This window comes from Magnolia sinica, chromosome 4 (assembly GCF_029962835.1).
Source record: "Magnolia sinica isolate HGM2019 chromosome 4, MsV1, whole genome shotgun sequence".
In the NCBI taxonomy this organism is placed as follows: Eukaryota; Viridiplantae; Streptophyta; class Magnoliopsida; order Magnoliales; family Magnoliaceae; genus Magnolia; species Magnolia sinica.
In genome coordinates, this window is record NC_080576.1 from 21328560 (window position 1) to 21341435 (window position 12876).

General features: G+C 39.9%; 1 protein-coding gene across 1 annotated transcript; it reads left to right on the forward strand.

Annotated features, from left to right (window-relative positions):
- Positions 1 to 952: 952 nt before the first annotated feature.
- Positions 953 to 8696, forward strand: LOC131244402 (GDSL esterase/lipase At1g71250-like). Its single transcript, XM_058244013.1, has 5 exons — positions 953 to 1261; positions 2904 to 3028; positions 4184 to 4426; positions 6982 to 7237; positions 8174 to 8696. The coding sequence occupies exons 1-5, from the start codon at positions 997 to 999 to the stop codon at positions 8392 to 8394; spliced, it is 1110 nt and encodes a 369-aa protein (XP_058099996.1). The 5' UTR covers positions 953 to 996; the 3' UTR covers positions 8395 to 8696.
- The last annotated feature ends 4180 nt before the right edge of the window (positions 8697 to 12876 follow it).

Genomic DNA, 12876 nt, shown 5'->3' on the forward strand with positions numbered 1-12876 from the left:
TAAGAAACTGAATCGAGTGTGTTCGACTTGAGTCTATCTAGTCGATTCGGACTGGGCTGAATCAAGATCGGGAGAGAAAGAGGGAGAGAAATGAGGAGAGAAAGAAGAAGATGAAGGAAATCGGGAGAGAAAGAGGGAGAGAAAGGACGAGAGATGGGTGGGTGCGGCGCCCCTCGTTCGGGTAGAAAAAGAGAATGAAGGGATTAGGGCATCGTTCTAGTGAAGCAGGTAGTAAAAAAATGAAAATAAAAAAGTAAATATTAATTATATAGTATCCAACCGAATCGGATCAAATCGGATCGGTCTGGATTGGCCACTGATCCGAACTTTACTCGATGTATGTTCGGATCTAAGTGGGCCTACTCAAACCGACCCGATCCTAGCCTACGGTTCGGATCGGATCGGGTCGGGTCGGATTCTGCCCAACTCTAGTCATAGGCTTTGACAAAACCAGGTAACCCTCAGCTCGAACCTTGTTTTCTGGGTTAACTAATTAGGACTCAATTGAATCGACCCATTCAGCGAGTCAGCTGAGTTAGAAAATGTCATTTATTTATTTATTTAGATTAGAGAAGAGGATCAAGAAGAAAATGAGAAACAAGAGAAAAAGGAGGAAGATTAGATCCTATTCACCCAATGTATATAAATATGCATAAAATAATTAAAAATAACTCACACGGTCAACTCAGTACTGGCCTGGTGAACTCACCTGGTGACTGACCGAGTCACCCAACGAGTCCTGGTTTGCAAACTATGGTATGTATTGCACCAAAGAAGAAACAAAAAAGAAGTAACAAAGCCACCCAAAACCTGCAAGAAAATAAGCAAAAAAGGGCCATTGAAAAGCAAGAATTCATGGACTGATTCCATCCTTGCCGTTTCAAAACAGTCCATCTTTTTTCAACTTCCACCCCCTTTATATTCACTGCCAAACATCACATGATCTTTGCCTTCAATCAATTCAAGTTTTTTTTCTGAATTTTTTTTTTTTTTTAAATGGCAACACCAAGCTCAAGTCCCACAACCATTGCATTTTCCTACTGGTTTTTCACAGTCTGCATGTTCATCTACAACTCATTTGGGGTAGTTGGTTCAGTTCAAGTTCCAGCCATGTTTGTGTTTGGAGATTCCTTAGTTGATAATGGAAACAACAACAACCTAATCTCCTTAGCAAAGTCTAATTACCTCCCATATGGTATTGATTTCTATCAAGGCCCTTCTGGGAGATTCTGCAATGGAAGAACAACAGCAGATATGCTATGTAAGCTTCTACATCCCCATCCTCTGATTTTTCGCTGATTGTACCTTTATTTTTACTCTTCCATGTCTCCATCGTCTGATTTTTGCACATTGGACTTTTATTTTTCCACTTCTACATCTCAATCGTCTGATTTTTGCACATTGGACCTTTATTTTTCTGCTTCTATGTCTCTATCGTCTGATTTTTGCACGTTGGAACTTTAATTTTTGTACTGTTTCGAACCAATGATTTTGACTGTCCACCTTCATTTGGACAGTAACAACATTCCGAAGCTTTTAAATGACAAGGTGGACAGTTAAAAATCTGTGTCTAGACTGTCCATTTATTCCCTACGACTATAGCCAGGCCATGATGCAAAAACAGTCACATTAATGGAATCATCCTAACCCTTTTATTTTTGGGCATTTTTATTTTAAGTTGCTGATTTTTACAACACCAGCAACTCTTTTTTATGATAGTTTTAACTACATAATCTTCAATTATTTCTTAATTTTTTAGGTTACAGTTTTTATTTTGTTGCATAGGCTTTGGGTCAGGCATATTACTGGCCCGGATTCGTGTGGATCCCGAGGTCGGTGGATTCATGGCTGTGGCGCCTGTCTTGATGGATGTTCCTTACATCCACGCTGTCCATCTGTTTTGAAAGTTCATTTTAGGGCATGATCCCAATAATTAAGTAGATCTAAATTTCAAGTGGACCACGCCACAGGAAATGGTGGTGATCGACCGTTAAAAACCGCTTATGGGCCATGAAAGTTTTGGATCAAGATGATATTTGTGTGCTCCTTTCATTCAGGTATTTGTGACATTATCAATAGATTGGATGGAAAATAAACATTCAGGGTGTATTCATGACCTTATCAACAGATTGGATGGAAAATAAACATTCTTGTGGCCCCAAGAAGTTTTTAATGGTGGGTATTTAACCCCACTGTTTCCCGTGGTATGGTCCAGCTAAGATTTGGATTTTTGCTTCATTTTTGGGATCAAATCATAAAATGAACTTTCAAAATGGATGAACGGAGTGATGTAGTGCACATACCTCACAGTGGGCCCCACAGTCAGGGGCTGGATACACCTCCTACAATATATCTTTACTCATTTTCATTATTTTAACTATTTTAATATGCGTGTAATCAACGATTCGCACGCTTGGCCCCACTAACAATGAACATTCGCTCATATTGAAGCGCAACGTGTAATTTAGAACTTGACTCAGCTTACCCGAGTCGACTCAACTTGACCAGATTTTACCGAGACTCGAAAAAACTCAATTTTGCCGTGACTCAATCAGAACCCGAAAAAACTCAGGGAAACTCACCTGACTTGGCGCTTCTCAACATAATTTATATATTTAAAATACTAAATATTACAGAAGAAATTGGAAAAACTTGCTTTGAGTTTTCGAGTCAACTCGGCTTGACTGGGTTTCAACTCAAGACTATTTTTCATGTTTTTAAACCATGGCAGCAGGAACTGCAAAGATTGAAATCTATCATCTCGCAATATAATTTATGAAACAAAAAAAATGTTAATTCTGAAAAATAAATAAAATAAATAAATAATTGTGAAAAATAAATAAAATATTTTAGCTCTTTCCACATTGAAAAATTCTGACTCACAATCATTTGAAATTTTTCAGGTGAAATGTTGAAGCTCCCTTATCTGCCAGCCCATGCAGATCCTAACCCTAGAAAAAGAATAATTAGTGGCGTTAATTATGCCTCAGCGGCCGGAGGCATCCTTGATGAGACTGGCCAACAATTAGTATTTATTTCCCACTTGGGCCCACTTAACAATTTTTTTTCATAATTATCCTTCATAAAGAGAAAATGGCTTGTAATTTTATTTTTACTTTCATGTCCTTAAAATGTATTGTTGTCATGGATGGGCTGGTTTTGGACGGCCCAAATCGAACGGAGGCTAGCATTTTATTTGCTGGGCTTGAAATTTAGGTCCTAGGTGGAGTTGGGCATTGAGTCGAGCCGGACCAAGTTAGGGTTAATCCAATTCGACCCAATTTAAAAATAGACCTGACCCTAAGTTGACCGGACTGAGTCCAGCATTCCTAACCTGATCTGGGTCTGGGTCTGGCCTGAACTAACCGGGACTGAGTTCGACCCAGTCACAGGTATCGAGTTGGGTCGAGTCAGCACTGAGTCCGATCGGGTGCGGCGGGTATCCGCAGGCTGAAATCACAACTTATAACCTAGCTGCACATGCCGGAATTGCAGCCTCTCTATCAGCCATAAGGCATCTCAGATTTGAAACATCAAATCTGATTATTATTATTTTTCTATGTACGAGTCAGGTTTTGGATATGAGTCGAGTCAATACCGAGTCAGATTTCAAATCGAGTCGAGTCGAGTTACTAGGTGACCTAAACTTAACTTGGTTTGAGTTCAGATTGGACTAAGTCTACTCGGCTGGACAGATAGAGTCTGAACGAGTCGGACAAGACAAGTATGCCGAGTCAAGTCATGTTGTGCCCAGCTCTATTCCTTGGTAAACCCATAGGCATGAAAATCATGTCCCTCTCCCCAATGTCCCCCATTGTTACATACAGTGTGGCCTGATTGAGATATCGATTTGGCTGGTTTCAAATCTAGGTCTAACAAGGAGGATGGGCCCATCTAATGGATGGATTAGATGGCAATCATATATCATACTGGGCCCCACACAGCTCAAATGTTTAGTAGTTATTGAAGCTTCCTTAATTTTTGTCATCAATGCCATTATAACAGCAATCCTAACTATTTGGGGTCAATTCTATAATTGTTTGGCAAAAGTTCAACGACTAATTATTTATTAAATAATAAATATGATAAATGCAATAATAATAATAATAAATAATAATTTTATTTAATATATTTTATTTTTCATTGACATTTGATATGATCTGATATTTCATTAATGGGACAGGGCGAGCGTTTTAGCTTAAGCCAACAGGTGCTTAATTTCGAAAGCAACTTGAATGATTTGAGGAATCAGATGGGCCCAAAGAACCTAACCAAATACCTGGCTACATCCATCACAGTCATGGTCTTCGGCAGCAACGACTACATCAACAACTATCTTCTGCCATCTTTGTACAATTCAAGTTATATCTATAACCCTAAGGACTATGCTGACCTTCTCCTCAACCACTATGCCCGCCAGATATTGGTAATACATGCACACATGTACTTATATACACACATGCATGCATGCGCAAAATCCATACATGTATACTCATGCATGTTTGTTACATGCATACACAAAATGCATGGACCTAAAAGAATGCATATAGATATCGGAAATTATTAACATTTAAGGCTCGTTTGAATACCACCAAATAAATTACTTTTTCTACTTACAGCAGTAGATAAGTAATTTATTTCACATAGGTAAGTTTGATTTATGATTAGTTATAAGTAACATTTTTACTTAAAAGTATATAATCACTTCAGTTAAAAAAAATTTAGCTGTTCTACTTTTCATGAGTTACTGAAGAGAGGTATAAGGAGAGACGAAAGATAGGAGAGGTTGATAAATACATTGTTTGCTAAATATAGTTATCTTCTTAATAAGTAGAAACTAAGATAAGCTACTTATTGAATAACATAAGCTACTTATCGAATAGGTAGCTTATCTTAAGCAACTTCTGAAATGTGTTATTCCGCTCCCATGCATGTATGCATGCTGCATATATGATGAACCCAATGGATAGGTTAGATTTGATTAACACATCATGTGGTCCCCTACACAATAGCCTGGTACGACACCATTAATAGTTATGGCACCAATAGGTCTATTACATTTGTTTGTTGCATGGCGCCCACAAACAGCCAACTCGACTCAGGCCCAACCTGGAAAGTTAGGGTTTGGGTTGACCCATTTCTCATACGGATTGAATTCAGGACCTTTGGAGTCATGGTCCGTACCTTAGCCTCTATGATAAATGTTAACTATGTATATGTATTGTGTGTTATGATATAATGTAAGTTTTAAAACCTTATATGAATTTAATTTTATATTAGTTAAGAGTTTTTAATGAGTATTTGTTATTTTTATATTTTTTAATAAAATGACATTAATTTTGTTTTTAATTTATTTTTTATAAAATTTTAATAAGATAGGTTAGGTGGGTAGCATATGGGTTACCTATTTATAGATAGGTTGGGCTTGAAAGGTATTTGAATACGGAACCGGACTCTGCCCTGAATGTTAATTGGTCCAGGCTGGGCTCTGTGGGGCCTGCCTTGATGTATGGGTTTTATCCACTCCGTTTATTCATTTTTGAAAATTTATTTTAAGGTGTGAACCCAAAAATAGGCATATCCAAGGCTCAAGTGGACCACACTGTGGGATTGAACGCCCACCATTAAAAACTTCTTGTGAGCGTCAGGAGTTTTGGATCAAGCTGAATTTTTTATTTTTACCTTCATACAGGTCCATATGACCTTATGAATATGTTAGATGGAAAATAAACATCACGGTGGGCCCTATGAAGGTTTCAACGGTGGGCATCACCACTGCTTCCTGTGGTGTGGTCCACGTGATCCTTGGATCTGCCTCGCTTTTAAGTTCACGCAATAAAATTATCTGAAAAATGGATAAACGGTGCGGATAAAACCATAAATGTCAGTGGGCCCCACATAGCCCCTCCCTGGACTGATTTCCATCCAGGTGAGGGCAGGACGCAATTTCTCTTCTGCATAATACTTCCAAACTTTCACTTTTTAAGTGGGGCCCATCGTTAAATGATCCACACCTTTGATGACAGGCCTCACCGTAATGACCCACACACCAAAACAACCTCAGATTGGAAGATCCCTGGCCGTACGACTAACAGGCCTTTTCTTAGTTAATGTGAATTAGCCTGGCTATAGTTTCTCTCTACCACCTCTTCGTTTCGCTGCCTATTATGTGTTTTTTAGGGGTACACATGGAACTGGTAGAACCGGTAAACTGGATAGTAACCATCCCGTTCTGAAGTGCATCAGTTCCGTTCCAGTTTCAAAAATTAAAGAACCAGTTAGTGTAATTCAGTTTTCGGTTTAGGGTTCCGTAGAACCAAAGTAGACCGTAGAACTGGACTTTGGAGCCAAACCTGAAACTAGATTGTAAAATTGAACTTTGACTTGAATTGAGTTTACAATGTATTTTAGTTGTCTATTTAACTCATGATTTATGATTTACAATGTGCCCTTTGATTGTTTCCATAAATGTCTTTTTGCATACCTTACACAATAACTAAACCAATTCATTAAATAGATTACAACATGAATGGAAATGGGCTGAATTATAATTTTTTTTTTTTTTTAAAAAACATTCAATTGGACTTAATTATAAAAAGCCCAAAACTGCAGAACTGAATTGTAACCAAACCGATTTTTACGATCTGGTTTCGATTCGGTTCTAGGGTGCAAACGGTCTGATTCCAATTCCGATTTTCCTGGAACCGTTAGGAATGATTCGGTTCGGATTTCACCTCAAAACCAAACCCAACCGTGTGCACCCCTAGTTTCTTTTAGTTCAGGATTTTGGGCCATGGGCAATCATGGGGCTCACAATATTCACTGCTCGGACCACTGAATGATGGCCCACCCAGTGTACCGTACACCCATTCGGCCCAAGCATTGTACAACACATGATCAGAAAAATTCACAATCTGTGGACCTTAACCACTCCATAGAGTAAAGAAAGAGTTCTCAATATCCATTTATCAAACATTGCAGGCACTTCACAGTGTGGGCCTACGGAAGTTCTTCTTGGCAGGAGTGGGCCCACTTGGCTGCAGCCCAAACCAATTAGCAATCTATCAGGTCCCACCAGGCCGATGCGCCAATTACGTAAACGAGATCGTTGGCCCATTCAATGAAGGACTCAGATCGCTCGTGGATCTACTGAACAGCAACCACCCTGGTGCAATCTTCGTCTACGGCAACACTTACGGGGCCTTCGGTGACATTCTCAACGGTCCTGATACTTATGGTGAGTTACAATTAGCATAGATTTAATACAGTTAGGGCATAAAATGGGCGCGTGGGCCATTACAAAGTCAATCCCAGCTCTTGATGCATTGGCTCATTCCAGCCCTTTGGATCTGCTTCAGTTTCGAGCCCACATCTTAAAATGATCTGAAAAATTAGATGGACGGTGTGGATATGCAGCATACACATCAAGGTGGGCCCCACGGTCACTATTTGACCAAACTCAGTCAGGACCCGACTTGATTGAATCTACTTGCACATATATCTAAGTCGGGCCTGAAACGGACTCTCATACACACCCACCTGTCAAGTTACACCAGGGCTGTACGCTAGCCAAGTTAGCTTGAAAAGCTCAATCGGCTGGTTCTAACTCTACTTGTCTCGACTCAAACAACGACATGAGGCAAGCTGAGCTTTAAATGACCTAGCTTGTTTTGAAAACAAGCTGGGTTCGATCATAACGGATCTCGACTCGACTCGAATATATATATATATATATATATATATATATATATATTGAATATTTGATTTGGGAGTTGGGTCGGTGTCTATTGAGTTGGGTTGCTGGATTAAGTCGAGTGCGAGTTGGTTCAGGTTGAGAGAAGGCTTGACTCAACTCGAGGTAAGCTCGCCTCAGCTCAATCGACTAGCTCGCCTCCAATATTTTGAAAAACAAGCCAAGCTCCAATGGTAAGATCGAGGCCAAGCTTGAGCTCGAGCTCGAACTCAAGGAGAGCACGAACAAGTCAAGCCAAGCTTGGCCCACCTCAACTCGACTCGACTCGGCTCGATGTACAGCCCTAAGTTACACCCATAGCTAGCTCGTTTTGGGCTGGGTTCAGCTACCCATTGGGTTACCCGGCCCATTGTCACCCCTATTAGCAAGATGTATACAGAATTAGTGAATGGATGGTTGAGATTTGTGCTGACGTGGCAGGATTCAACGTCACGGATGAGTCATGTTGTGGGGTCGGAAGGAACCAAGGGCAGATAACCTGCCTACCCCAATCAATCCCCTGCGGAAACAGGAACGAGTACATCTTCTGGGATGCCTTCCATCCAACAGAAGCTGCGAATGCAATCCTTGCTCAGAGAGCTTTCACTGGCCCACCGTCTGATTGTTATCCAATCAATGTCCAACAGATGGCACTCATATAGCCATGGATTTCGCCCTTTCTTATGTATGTACATATGCAAGTGTATGCATCTGAGTCTCCACCAACCTCTTAATAGGACCTATGCATATATGGCATTGTTCTGTATTTTGTGGCAAATCAAGGTCTTGTATTTGTCTTGGTTTTTGGGCTCCGCAGCAAACATGGTGAGACACACATGATGAACGGGGTAGATTTCATATACATGGAACTGTGGGCCCCACAAAAGGGGTGACTCTGTCCAACTCGCCCAACTCATTGGGCTGTATCAGAATCAGTACGTATTAAATGATACAGACGTGGCTCTTTAAGATTAATGATACAGACGTGGCTCTTTAAGATTCTTAAAACCTTGTTAAAAATGAGGTTTACATGGAGGTTTGCAATCAATATTGCACGTTTACTCAGCCACATGCGTCTCTACAAGCTTTGCCAATGCAGCAGGAGAGAGGAGGTTCGGATGGGAGCGGATTGGGTACGGCCTGGCCTCACCCGAGATGGTGCGGCACTTGCCACGGGGCCCACCTTCGTGTGTGTATTCCACATGCACATTGTCTATCCAGTTTTTTGCTCGTTCATTTTAAGAAATGAGCAGTAAATGAAGCAGATCTAAATCTCAGGTGGACCGCACAATAGAAAATAAGGTGATTGAATGCCCACCATTGGTATATATATATGAGATTTAATATCGGTCGCCTATACAGCCACTCACATAGAATTCTTGTAAATAAGATGACCGATTGTCATGATACAAGGTTCTTACTCTGAAGATGGGTTGCACCTCGACTTCCAAACGAAATGACTTCTTATTACAGCCGGGTAATCGGAAATAATCAGGCAAAAAGAAATAATTACAATGGATCACATAGAGCAACGGTAGAAAAGCTTTCCTAAAAAAACTACTTGTAAAGAAAATGAAAATATTTGGGTATAAGAGCTAGAGGTGGGCATCGAGTCTAGTTGGACCGAGTGAGGCCCAACCCGACTCGATCCGTTTTTGAAAAATGCTTGACCCGAACTCAATCCAACTCAGTACCGAGTCTAGCATGCCTGACTCGATCCGAGTCTGAGTCTGGGTTGGGCTGATCCGAACCGAGTCTAACCCAGTCAGAAATACCGAGTCGAATCGAGTTGGCACCAATTCAGATCAGGTCATCGGGCTAGAAGGAGGAGATAAAATGGATGGACGGAGGGGATAAAATACATAAATCATGGTGGACCTTGTAGAGATTACTCAGTATGCAACCCACTTCCTTCCGTCTCTACCATTTCAATCCTGTATGTCGTCCATCCTCTTAATATTAAATTTAAAAAAAATTAAAAATTTAAATTTAAATTTTAAAATCAGACATGCACCTGATGGGCCGCTGGCTACCGCTTGCTGGATGTGAGAGGAGAGAGAGAGAGAGAGAGAGAGAGAGAGAGAGAGAGAGAGAGGGGAGGAGGAGGAGGAAGGCCGGAGGGTTGTGCCGATGGGTGCCGGACGGGAATGGGTTGGGTTTTTCGGATCGGGGCGTGTGGCAGGTGTAGTAGAGGATTAGAAATTAAGATTTTTTTTTTCTAAATATATATACTATGCCCAACAACCCGAGTCAAGTCGAGTTTCGGATCAAGTCGAGCCTAACGGATTGAGTTTCGGGTCAAGTCAGGTCAAGTTACTGGGTAACTCGAACTTGACTTGGTTTGAGTTCAGATTGGGCGAAGCCTACTCGATTCAGACCAACTCACCCATTCAGTTCGAGTTGAGTCGGGTCCGAACGAATTGGACGGGTCGAGTTAGGCGAGTCGAATCGGATCATGCCCAGCTCTAATAAGAGCATATAATTGGATCACAACCAAAGATTACCGCTACTCATAAGATATAGCTAAACTATGATAAAGAAATATAAGATAAATTTACTTAGTTTGTTGGATTAGGATGAGACGTCTTGCTTTGTTGATTCTTTTGTTAATTATAGGTTTTTTATGTGCCCTCCATACTATTCATTCTTTACTTCAACGATTACAGTAGTTGAATTATTGTCATGTTTTGGTCTTTCATATCCTTTTGTTTCTTCTCGACACGTCTCTATAACCATTTCTCTTTTCTCAATCATATTTATCTTGGCTATGTTTCGTCATAAGATAACGTGTACTATCCAACTCAGCGCTATCTTTCATTCAGTCAAAAGTGCTTCAAATATCTATGAAAATCTTTTTACATGATATATCCTCCTTGTATAATGACATCTATCATTCCTTGATTTGTTATTTCAAGAACGATCATAAATAAGGTACAAGTTATTTTTAAGTTGCTATTTGTATTTTATTAGTGTTTAAATAAGTTTGAAAGAGAATTACAACAGATTTGTATTCATGGTCAAACAAGCCTATTCCCATAAACATAAGAAATGTTGACGCAGGGATGAACATGATGAGGATAACTACTTCGAATCCACGAAGCTTCTCTGGACTCCTCACTGAGACTCCTTGAATCCACAAGGAAAGAAAGTAGAAAATAGAAATAAATTCTAATAAATTCAAAATTGATTAATTGATGAATAAAAACGAGTCCACAACCCTTTAAATAGGGGTACCAAGCAAGGGAAAAGAAATCAGAATCAAACTACAACTCAAACTCCTAGAATCCGCGACTTACTATAAATAGTAAACTTACTTTCTATAGACAGTCATGAATGTCTACTAGTGCGCAAGGTTTTCGGCCAAAAATAGTAAATATCCTATTTGGCTTCACCAAACTGTTCTCCTAATTATTCTAAGCTCTTTTCACGTTGGGCGCAAATTCTAAAGCCCGTCGGATGAAGAGTTATAATCAAACTAAAACTTACTATTTATAGTAAAAACAAAATTAAAATAGGGAAACAACCGTCGATCCAGGGATTTTTCGCAATTCCGGGCTGCGCAACCCGGTGTGAGTTGGTTGGCTAAAGTAGCTTGTTCTACCCCAAAATCATATATTTTACGTCAGATAACTCATTCCGGATTGCAAAATACGCCCGATCTAAGGTCCGACAATCCGGATCACTTCTGTCTTCGACCGGGCCTTTTCTGATCCACCTTGGCCATGAAACTGTCTGCGACCCGCTCTACATCAAATGTGGGCTTTTTTTACTATTCGTAATTTGCACCCTCAAATTTTTTACCTATTTTTTTAGATTTAAAAAAATGACTAAAGAAGAAAATAATAAAATAAAATAAAATAAAAATTGATGATGAGAGAAGATTATTATACATTGGAACGGTCCACATAAATTTGTATAGATTTATGTGATACTTTAAAAATACATGTTTATTCATGCTTACGTATTTAGATAATCTAAAATGCCATGTGACATACTGAAAAACCCTAACAAATGCATGAAAATAGGGTTAGATTAACTCCAAAAGCTTTCTCCTTATAAATAACAAAAGTCCATCATCATTTGATTTCAACTTTCATATAAAGGCCACCCCACACAATTAGAAGAGCTCATGTTTGGATTAGTCAACTCACCCAGTTCAACTTAACTCAGGACCGAACGAGTCGAGTCTCAAAGAGGTCGCGCTTGCAACAAGTTGATACTCCCTTGTTTTAAGTGAGTAACGTGACATATTTTTGTCAGATCCCAGCCGTCCACAAGTAAGATCTTGCTGGGTATATATTTTTTCTTCATAAAATAGGTTGATTCGATCATCTGATGGGCCACATGCATGAAATAAATTAGGATCCATCGGTTTATTCTTCTCATATATTTATTTGTGTACACGCAAACCCTACAACCATATGGACACAATTTTTTAGGAAGAGAACTAAACAACGCGGTTGACATGATTAACGGCTTGGATCTATCCGATTCCCACCTAACGGCACGTGCTATGGATGGGTGAGTGCCAAAAAATCGTGCTCGCTGGAGTCACCCTAGTCCAGTGGGAGTAGGGGTGTGAATGGGGCAGGCTCGGGCCTGAAAATTCAGAATTTTGAGTGAATGGAGTGGATTTGTCATGGAAATCTCGTTGGGCCCCACGTAGCCCGAGGCACAAGAGTATCTCTATACCCGGGGAGTTTTCGCGTACATGAAAAATCCACCCCATGCACGGAAACGGATTGGCTGCTCCCCCTGCCACAGCCAATGACTGATGGTTGGTGCTCTGTGGGCCCCAACATGATGTATGTGTTTCATCCATGCCGTCCATCTATTTTTATGGATAAATTTATATTATAAGACCAAAAAAGAAATATATACCAATCTCAAATGGACCACATTAAAGGAAATAGTTTTGAATGTTCGTAGACCATTAAAACCTTTTGTGGGGGACATAAAATTTTTGGATCAAAACGATCTTTGTTTTTTCCCTTCATCTGGATCTGTGTGACCCAATCAACAGATTACATGTCAAATAAACAGTAAAGCGAGCCTTAGGAGGATTTTTAATGGTGGATATCCAATTACTATTGTTTTCCTATGGTCCACATGATATTTATATCCCTCTAATTTTTTGGAGTACA

What these genes read in the sequence shown, in the direction of transcription:
- LOC131244402 (XM_058244013.1), top strand. Translation starts at nt 997, where the DNA reads ATGGCAACACCAAGCTCAAGTCCCACAACCATTGCATTTTCCTACTGG. An exon ending in AACAACAGCAGATATGCTAT is followed by an intron (nt 1,262 to 2,903) that starts GTAAGCTTCTAC and finishes GAAATTTTTCAG; the next exon opens with GTGAAATGTTGAAGCTCCCT. An exon ending in CAACGGTCCTGATACTTATG is followed by an intron (nt 7,238 to 8,173) that starts GTGAGTTACAAT and finishes CTGACGTGGCAG; the next exon opens with GATTCAACGTCACGGATGAG.